At 36.6% G+C, this 22317-nt stretch overlaps 1 protein-coding gene across 2 annotated transcripts in view; it reads right to left on the bottom strand.

Moving 5' to 3' along the window:
- MPP7 (MAGUK p55 scaffold protein 7) overlaps positions 1–22317 on the bottom strand; it is a 157116-nt gene that overhangs the window by 96126 nt on the left and 38673 nt on the right. For both annotated transcript variants that reach the window (XM_062633539.1, XM_062633540.1), the window contains exons 3-4: positions 19074–19238; positions 5253–5371 (exon numbers count right to left, since the gene is read on the bottom strand). In XM_062633539.1, coding sequence (XP_062489523.1) covers positions 5253–5371; positions 19074–19110 — 156 coding nt within the window. In that variant the 5' untranslated portion in view covers positions 19111–19238. The remainder of the gene's footprint in view (positions 1–5252; positions 5372–19073; positions 19239–22317) is intronic.

Raw genomic sequence — 22317 nt, 5'->3', positions numbered from 1 at the left:
AAAATCCCCTCACAACTACACCCTCGCTCTCCATCTTCTATATAACAGAATCATTAACAGCAAAAAGAGTTCTTGTGACCCACAGCCAAGATAGCTCCAAAAATAAATTATGAAGATGGTATAAATATTAGTTGTAGAGAAAGTATACAAAAAGAACAAAGTAATGACAAAGTAAGTAACTTTCCAATATTTCAACATCAGTTTCAAACTTGAAGTGTGGAATCAGTCAACATTTACATTACCAGGCTGCCAGGAAGAAAACCAAACGCCAGCTCAGTACAATCTTCAACCTTCATTCTATGTCATTTGTGTCACGCTCAGGTCTTACATTACGTAATACATCATCCTCAGCCACCATCACACTCCCAGTCCTTTGACACAGGTATCATTCCCTCAGTCCATGCATCATCCCCATCAGAACATTGAGTTCAGAACAATCAGTTGTCACACACACCTCATCAAAACAACTCATAGAATCTGAAATCCGTTTCCTCTGCATTCCCTTGGGAAGAAAAATCAAAACACATGGATGCTTGAGCTCATGTCCAGGCAGGAGCATTCACTGTGAATGAACACACACGATCTGTGTAGCATGCATCTGGATGCTGGCTGCAGATTTTCTGACACATCACAGGGTAGGAGAACCTGCACCATACGACCCCTCCATAAGCACCAAAAGAACCTGTATAGCTCTTCTCAGGTGAAGAGTTGGACAGTTGTGAGTTAGTCTGTCCTCTAACATAAAACAAGGCATGAAACCTTACAGAGATTCTCTGATTCTGTACTGTAGATGCAAAGCTGTTGATTTTACAGATTAACATGGAGTTTTGTGTGTAAAGTTCTGGGTAAAAACTGTATGCATATATAAACTTGCCTATGAACTAGGCTTTTACCAGTCCACATTGAAGATTTAGCACATCATCTGCAGATCATTGATTTTATCACTATAAACAAGGGTCTAATCAATCCTTTTTGATTTGCCCTGGTCAGCTCATTTTTGTAAATGCTATCTTCACTTTTCTCATTCCCAACAAAGGAACCACAGTAGACTGAAAGCAATTTTCATATTAATATAAATATTACATATTATATATTCATATGATTAAGATTATTCATATATGAATCTATATGTTCATATTTAATATTCATATATGAGAGCATTTACATATTGAAAAAACTGAGTCTTCACACCAGAAATTCCCAATACTTTTGTACCACAATGATCGTAAAATCTGGGCTATGTAATCATATGATTCAATTTACATGCCAAAGAAATTACACCAAGATACATTCAGCTATTACATTTTTGGAAATGTTTGTCCATTTTGATGGCTACAAACATTAGCACATACAAAATAATTTCTCAGAGCTTCAAGTTAAGTCACATCCCAGTAATACTAACAGAAAATTAGCACAAATTTAGGTGTTGAAGGGCCAGCCATCAAGATAGTAGGCAACTGTTATAAAATCAGAGCAGATTCACCAAATATTCCTTATTTTTGTAGTAGTTATTTTCTTTTCCAGTCCCACATACAGCTTTTTGGATGTACAAACTCCTCCCTAGCAAGAGGGACAGCAACACCACTTTCTGTGGTTTCTTTTCATAATGCAAAGTACAGTACTGGCTGAAGAACTGTGCATGCTCTGAGCTGGCCAAGACCAATCACTAAACTGCAATTGGTTAAGAAACACTTCCATAGCAGCCCAGCAGATCAGCTTACTCAACTCTTGAGCATTACATCCACAACCGGAAATGTTTAAGCCAGTGGAAGTAGAAGTTTCATCCTGGAGCTAAACAGACAAAAACAAGTAAAACATGTCTGGTGCACTAACAGCAAGCAAATGCACATGGAAATTCTTGCAGCTCCTCTAAAAATAAGCTAGAAGAGTAATTAGAACAGATCTTTATTTATCCCTTCTGTTCCTCTTAGAAAAGAAATCCAAACAGAGCACATGTGTACTACTGCAGGTTTTAGCTATGTTACTACTCATAATTACTCTGAAGGATGACCTCTTCATGTTTCTTTTCTATAAATCTCTACAGAACTACTGAGATCTCTGCTACATAAAAAGTAATGAAATGGCTGAAGATTTCTGGTAGAACTTAGGAGAGCCATGTACTAAGACAAGGAAGTAACAAATTGAGGGAATGAGAGACATATTTTAAACATTCACTTATCCAGAGCCAGTTTTCTCTTCCAAACTTGTCAGCAAGGGTTGTGGGTTCCCTCTCCTCTATACTTTGCAAACTAAAATCTCATCAACAGATCCCTTTACTGAGAAAAGGGACAGCAAGAACAGTTGCATCAGTTTTTGCTGGTTTTACTTACTACAATAGGAATGTACTGCAGGGAACAATCCAGTATTTGCAGGGGAATGGACCAGATGATCTAATACAACTTTTCCATTGCTGACTTCTTAGAACAGCTCAGGCTGATCCAAGTTCACAAAGCGATTTCTGTCCAACAATACTGAATGAAGAGAACTTCAAGACAAGGTTTGAAGGTTCAGGGCTTTTTTTTCCTTTCTTTTTCTGTTTCTTTTCAATACTGTGAGAGTCAGAATAGCAAACCATATGCCATAGTATGCAACCATACAAAAAACATTATGAAACTTAATTATCCATAAAACAGAGTATCTGTACAAAAGTAGAAAGCTCATTTTGTATTTCAACCTTTCAAGCAATTTGGAGCATTTTACCCCTTAGGAAAACAGCTCGTTTCTAATACCTGAAATTATTTAACAGGAAAGTAAGAAGATTAGCATAGAAATTTTTATTAAGCAGTGTGTCTATCTTAAATAAAGATTTGCTGCCTAATTAGTAGTAGACACATGCTCGTTTGCTTCCAAAACCGACACATACCAGGATCGCAACATCCTTGGCTCTAAGCTAATGCCTTTCTTTTTTTTTTTTTAATTACAAAATATCTGTCATCATTCTCTGCCTCAGGAATTAAAAACATTTGTTGTCTTTGCAAGTACAGTTGACTTTAAGAAGTCATTGCTAGGAAAAAAGAGTCTTTCAAATAAGACACCAGAACCCAGAAAGGAAGATTTGGCACTTCTGAAGCCTTGTAACAGGGAAAGACTATGGCAGATGGGGTTCATTCTTCTGCTCTTACAGCTCTCTTTGAAAAAGCCTATGGACTGCCTTCTCTGAAACTTGATAGGATACTGCATAATCCTCATAAAAATGTGTTAAAGGTCAAATAAATACCATTAGTTTCAGATAAAGTTACACCCATCTTGGGGGAGGGACATGAACTAGATAACCTTTTGTAAACTCTTCACCCCCTACTTTCTACACCTCAACTCCACAGAAATCAAAAGGTGAGGCTTGACAGCCTGTGATATACACTGGGTCAGAGCAGATGCTCTTGATTTCAGTATAATTTTAAAGCACTGTCTTTTTGAATACGGTGCATTAAAGAAGTGCAACTAGCGAACACTAAAGATACAGCTTTCAGAATGAAGTCTACTCTAACATATTGTGAGACTTACATTAAAAGAACCGTTCGCAGGGTCAGTTACACAGACATTTAATGCTTGGACCTAAACCGCAGAAGATAAATAATAAAGATTGCTAGAATACTTCAATGTCTTCTTGTAACTGCAATAAAGTGAACATTCACTATTCCCCAAATCATTCAATCTGCCTCAAGAAAGCTTTCTCATGAATGCTTTTTTGTTAAAATCAGAAAGACCATCCACCCTGCAATAACAAGCAACATGGTAACTAGGGCATGCAACTATGAGAGCCAGTAGGAGAGCCAACTTTTCCAAACTGAGAGTACTCAAGGTGAGTAAAGCAGTAACTGTTGTGCTATCTTTATTACCTTTTGGAGGAAAGGGCAAAAGAAAGCAAGTGAAGGAGTTTGAAAAGATTTAGGCTTTGTCTCAATAGAAAATTTCAGCAGATGTTGAAATGTTAGTGTTTCACAGATCCGCACTCATTTTCTAGCCAGCCTTCTTCAATTCCCAATGCAGAAAGAAAACTAATTTAGCAACTGACCTAACATTTTGCTTAGATGCACACCACTGTTCAGCCCATATTAGAAAGAGAACTGGTATTCCCCTTGCAGTGATCCTCTGAGCCACCTGAACAGACAGCTGCAGCAAAGCAGTAAATCTGGGAATCACCACATTTCAGAAACTTTGATGAAATTCTGTAGGCAAGCAAGTACTGCCAAGTACTGTTCCTCTATTTGTTGCTTTTGTGTATCAACTACCAGAGTGTATTTGCATTTACTTTTACATGCAAATTCTCAGCTATTTCAAAAATAATTGTGGCCAACATTATTACATTTTTTTCCCAGAACAAGATAACTGAAAGAAATGGAGAAAGATGACTCTTTCAAACCTACACGGAAACGATCCCAATTTCAGGCTTCCTCTAGATCAGTGACTGACAAGGGTAACAAATTCTGCTCAATTATCTGCAAATCTCAGTATATTCAAGGCACGGGTTACTACCACCTACTGATTCATTTGAGACCTCAGAATTTCCTTCCAGCTGATGTAGCTCCATACTGGAGACTGAAGACATACTTACCATTTGGTAGGACTGGAACATTTCTAACCAGCTGACTGGCCCCATTTTTCTGCTATAAGCAATTTTAACATTTTCAGGGTAGCTCTGCGTACTCCTATGGCATGCTTTGATTTTTTGTTGCTGATCATTTTCCTAGCAGGACACTTTACTCAAGTATTCTTCCAAACTTATTTTAGGTTGTACTTAAGTCCAACATATTTATGTGCAAAACACAATTTAAAGGGAGGCAAGCCAATAAAAGAAACAGCTTACTAGAATTTCAGTTGACTTTGTTAAAGGAAATTATTTTAAATTAATGTGGCTACTGAACTGTTGCCATACTTGACCTCAGAAAATATATTCCTTCTAATTTTTGCTGTGAACATTTATTTATTTAAGCTAAACTCCAGGTCTTGAATGTTGACCATAAAGAAGTCTCAGATTTCCTGTTACTATTTCGTATGCTTTTTTTCTAAACAAGGCAAACAACATATGTTTGCTGCATTAGCATCACACTGCCAAAACATCACTCTTAAATGAAATCATCTATGTATTTTTGGTAGAATCTTATTTAACAACTTCCACCCCTGACAGAACAGAGTTAAAACAAGGCTGTTTTGTTTTCATTGAGCAGCAGTTTGATCACTGGTTTACTAGATGGCGCTCAAAACATTTTTCCATATGCTCTTCTCAAAGAGAATCTGACTTAAATGTGGTTTACCTTCACCAGTGAATGAAGGCTTTTTTCACCAAACATATCCCAGAGGAAGGTCAGGTCTTCCTGGCTGTCCACATGTGGCTGCAGCTGGGCTGGCAATGCAGCCAGCAGCTCGTACAGACCTATAAAATGAAAATAAAACACAAAGTGTAATCTAGGGGTGATCTCATTAATTTCACTTAACAGTTCTGTGTAATTGGCTGCCTGGAGCATGTCATTTTAACTGAATAGGGAGCCTGGAGTATCCAGCATAACATTAACGTGTAGAACCAAAAGGAACATTAAAAAAAAAAATACTATGAAGCAAGTATTAGTAGTGTACTTTTTACCTTGTCACAGTTGTCAGGCTTCTACATCCATACATATTTACACAAGGTTATGCAGAAAATTCATAAAAGTTTTGCAAAAAAGGACAAAACCAGAAAAAAACATACATTCCTTTGCTTAATCGTTATTCCATTTCCCTTGATGTTAGCCAAAGAGTGAAATGAGTCATGAATAGGAAAAACTTCCTTAAAAGAACAGAAACTGGATAGGGTGGTCCATTAAAAAAAGTTCATGGTTTCTCTAAATATTTCTTGCTAATATATTGCTTAATATTTTTTTTATCCCTTGTTCAGTAGGAATCCACAGCAAGACAAAAGGAACTACTTTGTTTTGCAGGACTAAACCTTAAAAACCAAAACCCAACATAGTTTTCTCAGACACACACACAGAGAAATATTTCAGTAGCATTTTTAATTTGCAGATATTTGAGATTCTCCGTAGGGTTAAAGGAGCTGCTGTTCCCAGTTATTTGTGGCACACCTCACCAGCAGTCTCCAAGGGGCAGACAGTAGCACACTGTTCCACAGTAGCGTACAGCATAAAATATCCATCATGCACACCGGCCATCAAACTGCTGTCCAAGAAATGGAGCAACAGTGTTTGCATCAGCCCTCTTTAGGGAGGCAACCTGGCATGAGCTGATATCAATTCATAGCACATGTTTAATTTTCCAGTGGGATTACTTGGGGTAAAAAGGACAAAATGCCTTTTTCTCCAGTCTGCTGTCTACAAAAACACCAATAGTCTCTTGGGATCCAAGATACACGGTCCTGTTATTATTTTTAGTCTGAGCAAGTGCTGCTGTTCATCACAAGGACAGATTTACAAGATATTCTACTTGTAAAGAACACTGTTGTAAGTTACAGGTTACCTAACATTATTATGCCTATTATCTCCCTAAAACTTATGATTCAGAATATTTATTAGTAAGCGTAATCTCACAACCTTTCCAGGCACTACATATCCCTTTCAAAATTACACGCAACACCTTTGGGATCCAATTATTTAACATTTTTGTCTTTTTACTGCCTCTCAGTAAAATATTCTGGAAAAAAAGGTTCCTTCCAGATACATTCCTTTTGTGGTCCAAGCGTTTTTGGTGGCTGACATTCATTTCTCTTAGAATCTTGCTTTTATTTAAATCTGCTCTTGTTTATGCTTCAGGAATACTGCAAAAAGAGGATACAAGTCAAACCACTGCAATTTTGCATGGACAGAAAAGAACACTGAGCCTTGCCTAGTGAGACACAGTCAGTGATTGAGACGACACCCAGAGAACAGAAGGGGACTGCTGGCTCCAGCTTCCTGGGCTATTAGGATGTCAGCACTTAGCAAAAATATTTTTATCACACAATTTATGCTTCAAATACATTTGCCTTTAGAAAACTTAAAAACAAAGTATCTTTACACACAGCCTTGTATTTCCGGACATGGACACTTTTGTTGCTGCAAATACATTCACCTCAGAATAACCTGCAGCTTGTTAGAAAATAGAATATAAAGTTCAATGTAAGCTTACACTGTGGCATAACTGCTTAGGAACAATCCATGTGTGCCATTCCAAAGAAAGAAAATATTAGCTTCAGCCACTCCCTTCAAATACAAGATGTATGACAGAGTAAGCTTTCTTTTCCTTGATCCATCAGATCTGCCTAAATTTTGCATATGATCAACCACAAAACTATTCTATCATTGTAATTTGCTCCTCAAAGCTTTGATAATTAAATTCCCAGTGAGAATAAAATGAAACTTCATGTTTTCTTTTGGATTAGCTAATTACAGCAGTGACACACTGTGAGACTGAAACTGCCTCTAATAAGGCTTAGGTTTTATGCGCAGAAAAATCCCACCTGCCAGCACTCCAGGACCAACTGACCCTGCAGGTGCTTACTCACATTAAGGTTTCATTCAGCACAATTTTTGCCCCATTCATTGTCCATCACCTTCAATTATTCATTAGCCCTAAATTGCCCCTGCTAGGGAAATGGGAGAACATCCCTCATGTGCTACTCCAGCTTTGACAGCAATGCACCCAATCCGTACAACTCTCTTGGGGAAGAAGCCAAAATCAGACGAGTGCTGACTGATTTTATCCAATATCATAGCTATGTTTCTAGTTCTGCCCTGCTTCAGTTCTACAATCCAGTGTTTACAGCTTTCAGCCAGAAGGAAATAAGAATCCCACCCTTTGCAGAAGCAGAACCCGAGGGCTACGCCATGAAGTACGCTGCTCTTACAACTCCTGTTCTTAAGACTCCTGTTGAAACCAAGTACTACGTAGCCAGGAATAAAAAACCCTCAATCAATGAGCCAAATGAAAATCAGGCAGAAGGAGGACTTCGGGTAACTTTGGGTACTTAGGTGGGGAGAACAGAAGACAAAGATCTAGAATATGTCTAAAATTAAATTTGTAGAATTCCAGATCATCCAAATCAGCTGTAGTCTCCTTCCAAACAGAAGGTAATAGCAGCAGAAAGTGCTAGCCCCTCTAAAGGTTTACCTTTACAGACAGAGTCTCATTTTTCCCTTGTTTCTTTTGTGGTGCCCACTACCACAGAATCAAAAATTTTCAGAGGGGCATTCAGATCTTTATATAGGAAGAAAACAAGGATGTGGCGCTTCTACGCACACAGACCTACAATATCAATCACATTTTATTTGTGTCTCAATTACATAAAGCATGGTGCTGTTATTCATTCCAGCATGAAGAAATGGAAAATTGTGGCTGGCATATGACTTTACTGGCAAACGGGATTTAAAAGAAAGTGCTTCTGTGATATGGACAGGGACAAAATAACTTGTCAAGTTACTGTAAAAACTTGTAATGAAGTTGAAACTATTACATTGGCAATTATACTTTGGCCTAATTTAATTTACCAGCTTTGATAAGTTGTCACATCTATCTTTCCAACACTTGAAGGGTGGTAGCTCAAGCCTCTGCACCCCTGTAAGCTGTCACTGTACAGAGATGCTGCCATGTGGCAACAGAGGTAATCTGAACTTGATAGCTTCAGCTCAACCTCAAACCTCCTGCAAGACATCTAACTAACATCTCAGGTGGCTCTGCCAAGGTAGAGCCAAAGGCCACTGAAAGAAATGCAAGTTTCTTACTGTTTTCAGTACTTCCAATCTTTTCAGTAGGAATTACAATGACTGAAGTCATCTTATATTGAATACTTTTGATACTTTTGATCACTTCTAAAACCAAACATTAACTTTCAAGAAATTCATGGCTATAGCCCCCATATCCAGATGAACTGTTCTGGAAATTAAAAACACATGTTTCTTGTGTAAGTCATAGAATGAGACGTATCTCAGCCGCTCAGAGCTGAATGCTACTGTTGTAAGCACGTGGCTGCCAGGCCTCAACTGTGCTCCTGGTCTCGGCTTGATGTTTCTCTCAACATCTCACATCCTTGAGTCGTATGACATGCATGGACTTCCTATTAAAAAAAAAGCATTTTACACACATTTTTTGAGAGATGACCACAATTTAAATAAGCACACACAGAGAAAAAAAAAAAAGCTTTTTAAAAAGTATCTAGGATTTGTGTTCAAAATCAAAAAAAAAAAATAATGAACAGCCAAAAAAAAAAAATCTTGCTATTTTTAAAGCCTGATGTTGGCAACACTGTAAGGAGTCTTGTAAACTTTTTTTTTGCCTTTTTTTTTTTTTATACACTGCTCTATTCTACTAACTTCTTTGTAATTCTTTTTTTTTCTTTTTCCCCTAGTTTGCCTAAATTTAACCAGCTTTCAAATATAAAAGGAATCACATGCCCACTGGGACTCTCTAGTACCAAAATACTTCAGGTGCCAAAATTCCATAAAGTAAACGTGACTTACACAAGAAAAACACATTTACTTCAATTTTTAAAAGCAAAGCAGTTTTTAAAAGGTCCCAGAAGGCTTGAGCATACATTAAATAGAAAAAAAAAATGCAAACAACAACAACAACAAAAAAAAAAAGGTAAAACAAAACGATGAGTTTAAACATCGACATGTAACACTACTTTGCAGTTACAAGAAGGGAAGTAAGTCCTATCAGTCCTGCAACTTGGGGAATTAAACAAACCAAAACAAAAGCAGGTCACAACTTAACCATCCCTGGACATTCACAAATCACTGAAAAAAGAGGAAAAAAAAGGTCCCTTTCTAGATTAAACAAGGTCACATAATACAATTGCAGTAACAGGGATCAATTCCAGATAAATAAGGGAGCTCCCAGTTTTAGATACTAGTGTGCTGTTTATATTAATTTTCATAAACTAAGTGCAGCATCTAATATTTATGTGAACTAAGTAAAAGCCTATGGCATGGAAATACTAATAAAAGACAAGCGTTGCACATAGGAATCCTATAACTCTCTTGTAAGAGTGGAAAGTGGAGTTGTTCGAAGATGCTTATATAGCCTACTAAATTTGATTACCTGATTCAAGAATAAATAAATTAACACTGGACATGCAATACACTTTTCATAAAATTTAATTCAGTGACACAGAGAATTAAAAACCAATGACTAGATAAGCTTGCCTACAGAAATAGTCCACAGAAACCATACACATACAGATAATCTAAATGCACGTACATAATCTAACACTAAAATTTATAACAGTTCATCCTGCATAGAGGAACTACTCTGAACATTTTGGACTTGTTGCAAGACTAAGATAAAATGGCTTCAGAATAAGGCTTGTAGCATTCTGCCAGTTTGGACTAAAGAAATAATTTCAAGGGAAAAATCCAGCTATGTTTGAAAATTCAGCATGGTTCTTGCTTGAAAAGGTATTAGATAAATTTCAATCTGTTAACGCACTTAAGTTCCTGTTTACATTGTGTCTTCAGCTTTTCCAAAGCTTAATTAATATAATTTAGTTTTAATCAATCTGAACAGAGCATATACTAAATTTGCACATGCAATAAGACTTAAGACTAAGCAGCAATGGAAAGCTGTTAAATCAGAAACAACAGGACATAAAGAATTTTCCCAGTTCTAGAAAACTGTTTCCTTTGTACTGCTATATTCTGTAGAAGACTGCTTGTTCCTAGGAGGAGAATAAATAGCTAAGCAATTGATGAAAGGGTTCCCATACTGAACCACTCACACTGCAGATTCCAGATGCTCTACATTCTTGACATCAGAATGGAAAAATTTACTGTTAGTCTAGAGAAATTTAATATCACCATTCTTGTCATATCCTTCATAGCTTCATTATTAGGACAAGTCTGTGGAAGCTATAAACTAGTGCTAAATGATAAAAAAATATGCTCTCTGCGTTCCATCACTCTTGCATATTATAAGAAAACACCGGTTTTGTTTTGGTTAGTGTAAGGAAAGAAATGGAGACAAATGGATGTGCATTTACTTTCATATGTTAATTAATTTCCTGAATTAGCATTCTGAACCATGATGCCAGACTTCAAATCAAAAATTTTTACAGGAACTAAGGGATAATAAACACTAAAGAACATATACCTAAGCCCAGAACAACACTGTAAAATTTTATTGTATTAATAAAATGTGACACACCAACCTTTAAATTTTCCACTTTGTCAGAGGTAAAATAATCAGCACCATTTGCTGCCATTTATAACAAGCTGACATTTTTTCACATTTGAACTGTACTTTACAGTTCTATAAAGGCTCAGACAATACTTGCCTTACACAAAACCAAAGAGCCTTGCAGTAGAAACACTCCTGACATCCTTGCTGCTCCTTGCTGCTGCATAATAAAATCAGTCGCTAACATCAAATACTGAAAATCATTTCATTCTGAAGTTTCAGATCAGTATTTATGCACAGGCTCAAATGAAAAAAATATGCAGGACACATATGTATTAGGATAGCCATACTGCACCATCCTATCAGACTCCAGTTGTAAAAAGACCACTATGTGCTCAATTTTATGTGCTACAAATAGTTTTTTTATGTTCTCTTAAGTAATTCCATCAAATATATGGGCTTCCTGACACTGCAAAATGCTAAAGACTAATAATTTTTCTTTGCAGAACAAGAGTGATAACTCATTCCAATATGTACCTTTTCTTAATTTTGCAGCTTAGTGTTTAAACAGAAGATTAATCTAATTTTCAAAGGTACAGAATACTGAGTAACAAGATAGTCATGGCATGCAAGTGATCAGCATCTTTGAAAACAAAAAAATTTGCTTTCATTTACTTGCCAGTTCCTAAAAAAAGGAAAACGCTGAAATCCTCACAGATGGCACAGCAACAGAAATGTCAACTTTCTTTTTTTTTTTCCTAATGAAAACAAGATTTTTACTGTAAGTGTCCTCAAAGAACAAGATTACATACTCACCAAGGGCAACGGTCTTTTAAGTAAAAAGTTGTACCTAATTTTTATTCCTCCAAGCTACAGTAATTTATTAACCCACCTTAAAACAATGTTATGACAGAAAATGTTGAAAGTGAGCAATCATTTAAACACACCACTTCCAAAAATATTATTTCCTTCAAAATGGAAAAGTCTTTAGTTTTGGAACTTGGCTCCCGGAGCTGAAGAATCCACAGTTGTTTGAAACACTTATTGGCCTTTTAGGATTTGTCTCAACATACGTGTTTCAGATTTAGTACACCACATACCGTTACATTCTTATGCAAGTTAAACAGTTGATTCCTATTTGCATTCACATAGGGCAAGACTGTTGCTGCAGAGTTCTTGCTTGTACGGCTCAAAGCTGCTTCAAAATTGAACCCCTAAAAATGTAGCTATCAGACACTGTGTCAACAAGGATACTTTAAAAGCTCATAAAATGTACTTTCATGAGTATTCAAAAGCTCTCCTATTATCTGCAAGAATAACACTTACATAGAACTGATTTAAGGTGACCTATCAAGCACAAATTAATAACCCACTTGTAGAAAACTCACACAAAGATCTGATATTCTCTCTTTCCTCCCCATCCCAAAAAACCTCTTAGCTCCTCCAACGAAGCCTACATATTACGACACCTTGAATAACCTTGACTAATTGACTGGTATTTTGCATAGACATCAGCTTGGCGAGTCTTCAGTATTTCTACCTAGATCTTCATCAACACCAGAGGAGGGATAGGAAGTACCTGGCAGGCAGTCAGGAAAGAACTCATTCCAGCACTAGGATGTCACTGGGCACGCTTACCATGTTTAACTCTTTAGTTAACTACAGTCTGCAAGGTTAAGAGACCTGGCAGTGGGGGAGGGGTGGCAGGAAATACTACAGGTGGCATTTTACATCTGCAAAAAGAGGACGCAGTATCTCATTAAAAGACTGAATAAAGACTTATAACAGAAGTCTACTTTCAACACGGCTGTCCCTAAAACTATTGTAAACACCATTTGATTAACATATACATCAGCCTTCCATACTGTGTCTTGACAGTAGAAGAAAAAGTCCTCCACATCCTAGGCAGTACTGATGCCCCCAAACACGCCAGTATATTATTTCAATGCTGTGATTCACTGTGTGACCGAGTTTAAAGTTTAACATTCAAAACAAACAAGTTATGTCAATACATCAATCAGTCATATATGTACACAGACACATACACGTAATATACAAATCTACAGAGGTATATAGGAATATACGGAAATTCAGAATCAAGTACATCATCACCTTATTGTGAAAGTTTAGAAAATTTAACTATTTCATAGTTTATCCTTAAGGTTAATATGCTGCATTGAAGTGGTTTTTTTTGTTTGGTTGGGGGTTTTTTGTGTTTTGGTGGTTTAGGTTTTATTTTTGGTTTTGTTTTTTTTTTAAAGCAAAATGATATTTGAACCCCCATGTTCCACAACAAGCAACTAAGAGCTAGTAGTGAATCTTCTCACTGCTTCTTAGTAGTACTAAATTTCATTCAAATTAACAGCTTTGAGTTCTGTTAAATCAGCCAATACTTGATGGGATGTTGGGCTGAGAAGCCACAGAACCTTCTATCTGACAGCAAATGCACACAACACATACACTAGCTAGCCTGGCCACTGGCACAGCTACACTTGAGCAGTACAGCATGGAAGTCTGCTCTCGGCAAAGGACATCTGCCATCACTAGGATGTCAGCCATTTGTGTAATTACAGCTTTTGGTCTAACAAACATAGCTATAGATTTAAGTCTCTGGTTAGAAACAGTATAGGCTGTCATACTTTCAAATTTACCACAAAACTACACATTGCTTACTAAAAAAAAAACAAAAAAAAAACAAAACCAAAAACTTAAACATTGTTGCAGCTGCCAGACCATTTGAATTTAAATTTGTGTCCAAGAACTGTAACCATTTTTAAAGAGTTTACCATCAGTAAATATAATTGCACACATTTTTTGATTCCATACTGCTGAATCAGTCTAGCATAATATAAAATATTAACCCAAAACAGAACAGTTTAGAGAAATTTCATTCTACTCTGAACAAACTTTCCAACAGTCATCATAAATATGTTGATACCAAAATGTATACCCTTTCCAATACCAGCAAGTTATATTTTAAAATATTAAATCTGATAGCAATTAAAGCTAGTCATATGCCTCATACTTTCCCAAATCTTTCATATTAGCATTAGCCTAAAAGCCATTTAATGCCTCTGGCAGCTGGAGACAGGGAAAATTCAAGAATGCACGGTAAAATACTGGCTTCATTTATAAATTCAGTGTAAATTTTGCCCCAGCTAGTGTTTCAGTTTTCACAAAAATTTAGCCATAGCTGTGCATTTCAACAGGGTGAGAAATTTACGCAGCCTTGCAATCATGATGCACCCACAGGCATTTACATGCTACATTTGCGGCAGCACACCTATGCCTAAGCAGTAAGCATCGGTATGAAGCAGGCAAGCAAAGGCTTTCCCCCTGCTCTGTTTCCACTGCAGCATGTCAGCGGGGAAGCAAAGGCAGTCTGGAGCAGGAGTCAATCGCCCTGCAAGCCTTTGCTCTGGCAGCCTCCAATGGAAGAGCTACTCCCAGAAATCTTTCCTTCATCACTCTCCTAAATTCCCTTTCTCTTCATCTCGTAACAATGAACACAGATCTTTGGCCATCACTTTATGTTACTACATTTTTTTAAACAGGCTGTAAAAATAGAAGTCCCTGATTTCCATCTCCCTCCTTATTCTGAAAACTGGTTTAAAAGGCTAAAACCTTTAGCCACTTCAGCCTAATTTGCCCTTATTCCCCTACAGATGTTTGTGATGTCCCTTTCTCAGCTCAACCAACTGCTCAACTTTTTCTTCATGTTATTACTGTTTGTTTTTCTCCTCCACCTTTTCACTCTTTGCATTATCAAACATTCTTAGCAAAAGATTATGTCAAAACCAGCAAGCTGATTGAAAATGCACTCATTAGCTGTAAATAAAGGAAAGACATCGACATGAAAACAATAAAAGCAAGATAGCATCCTTTGGCGTTCAGATGATTGCAAAATCGTCTTTGAACTTTGCATTGCTTGCAGTGGTCTCACTTCACTGGGAAGTAATCTATATAGACTACATGGCTATCATATTGACATCATATTCTATCAAAGTATTTCTACCAGCATTCAATACACACACATCGACAACATGTAGCTTCAGAAGTCAAGATGATTCTTAAAGAATCACAGCGTATGCTACTAAAAATAAAGTTCAGAAAAATAGCCACCATTCAGAACAAACTTCATAACTTTATTTTGTATTATTAGAGAATCAAGAAGAAAACCCCAAACCTAGAAATACTATAAAGGCCTTCTGAAGTTACAATTTGGTTAGTAACAAATGTGTTGGGTTTTTTTAATTTAAAAAACTAACATGCATTTACTTTTACAGGCTTGTAATACTGAAAAAACTACACTATCTGGCACAGCATTAGCTCCTATATGTACTCAAGAAGAAACTAAGTAAGCCCTGCAGATTATTTCTTTACAATATTCAAATTCAAGACCTGCTTCTGACTTTCATTAAATTTAAGCAATTTCAGACAGTTTTACTTGGTGGCCAAATTTGGCCCATAAATGTGACTTTCCTGCTGACAATATACGAATCAAAAATCACAAAGTCTGCTTTGCACATTCATGCACTAGTTTTTAAGGACAAGCAAAAAGCATTTTTAAGCTTGTCAGCTGAGCAAGCTCGATATAGGGATGAGAGGAAAGCAATCCGTAACAATTTTATGATGTTTTTCACACTAAAACAACACTTAAAGCATAATGATGTCATCTTGGTTTCACCAAAGTTAGCAATGAAGCTGCCATCAATTACTACAAAGCCAAGACTGCAGATGTAAATCTTCCTAAATGTATCAGACTCATAAATGCCAGATCTTGCAGACTTTCTTTACCTGCAAAAGTGCAAATAGTCTTTCTCAGTCTTCAAACTCTATTTGGTGGGCTTACACACAGACTTCAGACTTTTACAACACAAAAAAATATTTAAAGCTTCAAAAGCAGCCTCAGGCAGGAGCTCAGCCTTCCTTTTGAGACAGCTGCTTTAAGATAACTTTGACCTGACACTGACAGGACTATAAACCTTCAGGGAGGAGCAGGACCATGCACATGTTTAAAAAAAAAAAAAAAATTTACATTATACAAAATTAGGGTTTCTATACAGCTAATGGAGTGTGGAATACAGCATATGCACACACATAAGCTCTTCTCTTCTGTCTTAAGTTACGAAGTCAGGTCAGACTGGTAAAGTACAACATTAAAGCGACAAAGTCACTTGATGAATCTAAATAAACTAGACAAATCAAAACTAGTCATATTTTCAATATTTTGTTTAAAATGTTTCTCCTAAACTCTTACTAATGCCTCTCAAAATAGGTGTAAGAGGTATGGTCTCTGTACAGAAGACTATACAGGTTAAAATATGGTATAACAAAAGCACGTATATGAAGGAAGAAGCTGAAAGGACACGGCAACATCACAAATAAAGTCTGCTGACAAAGTAAAAGCAACATAAAATTAACATGAGTAGATCAACATTCAGTCTGATCACACATGGCCCATCATGAACACTACTGTGCTTCTGACAGTGGTCTGATGCCTAAGACTATACTAAAAAAAATAATAATAAAGAAATATAATATTTCCATACTAGCGTCCAAGTTTCCAACAGTCCATGTCTTGGCAACTTTCTGATATTCACAGATAATGCATTTCCACAGGTTGCCCTCAATGAATTTTTTCACTCATTCTTAAATCCAGGCTTACTTTTTCTTCACCAGCATATGACAGAAAACAAGCTAAATGGGGGTTTTGTTTGAATGTGTTAACAGTACAGCCTTAGACAGGCTAAATGAAGTTGCATCCCTTCCCTAAAGGTGCATTTTTGTTAGGTCCCCAGCAAGTGACTTGCTAACTCCACAATGTCCCAGGTAGTCCTCTCATGCACTAGAGCAGTTTCAACTCACTACATGTCACAACACCAGCTTACGCAGGCAAGGCGAGAGGAAAACCAGTCTATGCACCAAGGAACAACACAGGTAAGAAAATCCACAATTTTTTGTGTATCTCTTTTTTTAACCTAAAAGTAAGAGCAATGGCAGGAAAATAGGGCTCTCAATTAGAAACCACCTGTATTATGAGCAGGACAAAAAGCACAGTTTGATGTAATCACTCAAAAAATACCTAAAAACTTATCATCCACTTGAGGAAAAATGATAAAGAAAGTGAAAGAAAATAAATAATCCCCTTTTCCCTCCAAATGTAAATTCTTATTTAAAGAAGCAATTTGCAACTTGCATCAGTAAACAAACTGGATTTAACAAGCAGCATTATTTAACAGATGGTATCAATGATGCGTATCATATTTTACTATTGATTTCCTGGGAGAATCAGCTCTATCACACACCGTAACTACTGAAAGTGTATTTCAAGCATCATATGCATTCAATAGCACAGCAAAACACGTTTTTAGACATTTTAACACACAGGTTTAAAACTAGGAATCTGTTTTTCACATTTTGGAGTCCTTTTCTTTCTTTATTCAGAGAGTATTACGCCCATGACTATCACTTTTGGACATGCTAACATTCTTTAACAATAAAACAAGTAAAACTGTCAGCAACAGGCACCAGCCATCACACATCCCACTGCTGTTCATCTCATCATGTTCTTGAAACTTCTAAAATGTCAGAAAGCATTTGGCCAAGTAATAATTATTGAAAAAATTAAAAAAAAAAAGAAGGCAGGTTTTGGAAGGACACAAAGGCTTGTGTGATAAAGAAAAAGATAAAGAATGGAAAAATCAGACCACAATAGACCCTTACAGATTTTCAAAATTCAGCTTTTGCATACTAAACAGCTTCAACTTCCCTTATTTCCATGGGGGCAAGGGGAGAAAAGGAAGATATGTAGAAGTAGATTTTGGCAAGATGATAGTCAAATCCTTTTAATACAGGATTCAAAAAAAGCAAATAAAACCAAACACAACCCTCCCTCCCCATGGCAATAAATAAACAAACACACACACACCCAGCTCCAAAGATTAATCTTTTCATCAAAGAAATCTGACATGGATTGGAGGCGTGGAAAAAAATTATTGCACTGTACAGTCTATTTAAAGTAAGAATCCAATGCAGTTCCTTATATATGTATTTTTTGGATTCCTGACTCAAGGTCTCCCTGTTCATTTTAAAATACTGCCGTAATTTCTAGTGCAAAAAACTATGTGATCTAGCATAATAAGCACATGGTTGAAAGCAGAGATATTCGTATTGTAACCCCAGCTGGATCACCTATTTACCAAACACCCTCAAGCAAAAATACTAACACTAGTTTTTCCTAAAACACGGACAAAAATATTGGCAGAGAGAATGTACAAGCAAGAGCAAGATGAGATTTAACCTTTGAATATAGCTTAATATTGTGACGAACAAGGTGAAAGCTATGGAAAGCTACATATCTGCAATCCCACTGCCTGCAGTCAGAAACTGGAATCTGATGTGGAAGGCAAGGGAAAGAAGAGGACTTGAGACAGTATTTTTCTTCTCCTAATTTGTTAAAGAAGTGTCAAAACTAAACAGTCTGTATTCAGAAATAACTCCACTGATAACTGTAAGTCACAGAGGGGATAGTCTAGACTGCTGCAAATATTAAGGCATGTATGATATCATCCTTTTTTTCCACCTCCTTTTTCAAGTTAACATTGTAGGAACCATGCTCAGAGGTGAATCCAAATTCTTCAGATCCCTATGTATCTATCTGCTTGGAGTTTGTTGTTTTTTGGTTGGTTGTGGTTTGTTTTTTTTTTGGGGGGGGGGGGGGGGGGGGGGGGGACAGACGGACAGGGGACATGGGGGTTAGGGATGAAGGGAAAGCAGGTAGTGGTGGGACTTTTAAAAATTAATTTATTTTATCCATGTTATTTCATATATCTAAATTAACTTCAGGGAGAAAAAGTTATGTTTAAAGTCTTAAATAAAACATCTGTTGAAACCGTAATTAATTATCTTACTTGATGATTTCTTGAAAAAAAGACCATAGACTTAACAAACAAGATCTGGAGGAAACATGCAGTCCTCCTTGGCTTGCGTACCTGTGTCACTTCCAGATCCAGCTGATAACGCTGGCATGATTTAGTCTGCAGTTTCACGCAGGACCGTCAGAGTAGCACTCCGTAGCCAGAAGACAGAAGTTAATTTCAGTTTAACTGCTTGCAGCCAAGTTGCCTATGAAGATTTATATTATCTCCCAATTTCTCCTAGAGAACAGAAACAGAATTTTACACTTAAGAACATTGTTAAACTGTAAATTACTGCAGCTAACCAAATCCAATCATTATCACAAAATGAGCTTTTGATTTAAGGCTCTCAAAACGAAGTACTTTGCATTTATTTAAGACTGTTAAGATTTTTTCCCCCAGGGTGAAAAAAGTTTTGTTTTCTTCCGTCTAGCCTATAATCCCATTCTGCTGTAAAAATAACACATTTCTCTCAAGTAAACTATGCTTTTTTAGTGTGTCAGGTATTTTTGAAATAAAGTCAAGGGTTATTTTGTTAAAACAGTGAATAATTTAAGTCACTCAAATTTCCCTACTACTTACCCCAGGAAAAAAAAAATGCTTACTAGAATGGTAATTTATTCAGTGTTTCCACTTAACCTCCTTTCAGTTGTTTTCAGTTCATTTCAGGATCTAAAATGCAATTCTTATAGTTTTTATTTAATCTGGAAATATAATCTAAATTTCAACTGAAGTTGTAAAAAGCAGGACCAGGGCAAACGCTTCTCTAAGGTAAACAGCAATCTGATTCATGATGGAGCCATTATCATGCAGACCATGTAAGGAATTTTTCTGTGACTCCTTACTACGAAGTCACTATTTTTATAAGACCTATTTTTTAATAATTGCATAGGGCTGCTGATACTAAATTTTGGGTCTTTCTTTTAACTGTGGTTTTGGGGTTTTTTTTAGGATAATTCAGAGCAAATGTAACAAAAGTAAAAAACTATTTCAAATATAAGTGAACATATTTAAATTCAAGTATGTTAAATATGAAACTGGAACCCAAACTTGTTAAAAAGAAAATCAGAGTGAAGACTGGAAATGCTCACTAATAGCACGGCAGGGGCTTACATGTCTGCGGGGAGAAGAAAGGGAAAGGGGGAAGTAGAAGCTATCAGAAAACAAGGGTTTTCTCCAGATTTCAGTAACCAAAAAGGATCCTTGAAGAAAGCAAGCAGCATAGTTCTGCATAAGAAAATAAACAAACAGAAGAGCATTTTGATGATAGTGATGCTGGTTTGGTTTTTGTTGAGGATTCTTATAAAAAGAAAAAACCACATTCGTATCAATCAGATGACTTTTTAAGTCATCTTGGCTGCAAAAGCGTTATTTTGGACACATTTGGACTTGGCAGCAGTCTTGTTGAAGAGTAATATACAGGTGCTGTAAACACTGTATCCTGTTCAAAATTCTGGTTTTCACAAAAAAAAAAATTAAAAAATCCCCACATTGTTTAGAGTATTGCAACATATTAAGGGCCACCCATGAGATTTTGTTTATTAAATTTTAAATCAATTATTAGATACAAGCTAGCTGTTAACTCATACCTAGGCATAAGCCTATAGTTTAAATAGTCTGGCAACTTTTTAAAGGGCTTTTTGGGTGGTGGTTGATTTTGGGGGGTTTTTGTTATGTTTTTGTTTGTTTGTTTGTTGGGGTTTTTTTCCTCCTCTAAGCATTTACCAGAAAAAAACTTTGTGTGTCAGCTTTTAAACTCCAGTGACACTGATTTTTGTGGGGTTTGTTTGGTTTGGTTTTTTTTCTTTAGTTAAGAAGGCAAATACAGAAGAAGTTATGACCCTGGATAACTTCTTTTATGATGGAAAGATAAATAAAACTTAAAAACCTACCTATTAAGATTGCTTTAGGGTTGGGGTTTTTTTAGTAATAAAACTTTGTGGTGAAGGAAAAAATAAAAGTAAGATTTCACTAAAAAAAAGCACCAGGTTCCAAAAACCTCTTTTGACATTCATCAAACCAGCACAAAGCCCCTTAACTTTAAAATGGAGAGACAGAAGTATTTCAGAGCAAAAACTCATCCTATGATGACAAAGTTGTAAAACATCTATATGCAAAGTCAGTTGTGTGCAGCTTAAAAGAAAGGGGGTTAAGAGGGGGGGAGAAAAAGATATCCTAGCCAAGGACACACTGTACCAATTAAGAAGAAACATATTCACTTTGCATTAATTCTGCTTGTTTTCTTTCTAACGCATACAAGCGCCATGAAGGAGAAATCATGATTCAAGCTCACTCAGTTCCCAGCGTGAGCACAGCCATATGAAGGATGGAGGCACTTTTAGTTTTCACATGTGTAAGAAACCAGTTACACCAAAATGATTTACCATTAATGGGACATCTCTGGTTTATATGCAGTTTAAAGTATTTTCATCTATTTCAAATAAATAAGTAAAGCTAAACACACACCACATTCTCATCATAAGTGCATTATTATTAATCAGAAATGCAGGCTTCTTAAAAAAGTTCACTGTGAAATGTGAAAAGTCTTGTTGATCTACATACATGTCATGCATTTAAACCTGATTTCTTTATTTTTCTTCATTTCATGGTAAATCATTCAGTATTTTAAAAAATTCAGGCTCCTTATTATTTAAGAAACTTCTATACGGCATAAAGTTATTCCCCACAGATCCTAAATATATATTAATGAAAAATAAATGACCTGATGAAATCCTTTACCAGTAAAATACTTAATATTTTGCTGGAATGGAATGGGGATTTTTTTATTTTATTTTATTTTTTCTAACTTGCAAATTAAGCTACATTTTTGCAGTGATGATGCTATTTTCTTTGGCTCGCTCCATTTAAAATGCTTTGGAAGTTTTTGCCGGAGCCTAGCCATAGGCATTGCTGACTGCTGTATGGAATCGATTTGCTGCAACACAGAAATACCAGCTGTTACAGTATGTCCTGAGAGGGATTACCGAATATTCTTAAATTGAAGTTCAATCCATCTTTCCATAAAAATCAGAAGCAAGCGCCAGGAACGTAACAGCAGTATCAAGTGCACCTGAGGCATTTACAATACCCAACAGGACTGTTACAACCAGCCTTTAAAAGGGGCTTATTTTTGAAATTTCATTATTCCAGTCGTACCTTACTTCTATATATCGCACTGTATCGGATTCTGCTGGCACCCACGCCGTGGAAAGAGGGAAGGACGCGGGACGGCCTAGCGCGCTGCCACAGGAGCGGCTCCCGTCTGACCCCTAGCGGCCGCGCGGCACCGAGACCGGGCCTGCCTCGCCTCACGAGGAGT

The sequence above is a fragment of the Pezoporus occidentalis genome, unplaced genomic scaffold (genome assembly GCF_034315485.1).
Source record: "Pezoporus occidentalis ecotype Australia unplaced genomic scaffold, CSIRO_AGI_Poc_V1 ctg40, whole genome shotgun sequence".
Lineage (NCBI taxonomy): Eukaryota > Metazoa > Chordata > Aves > Psittaciformes > Psittacidae > Pezoporus > Pezoporus occidentalis.
The sequence above is the reverse complement of the archived record's forward strand: the minus strand, read 5'-3'. Positions and strand labels throughout refer to the sequence as shown.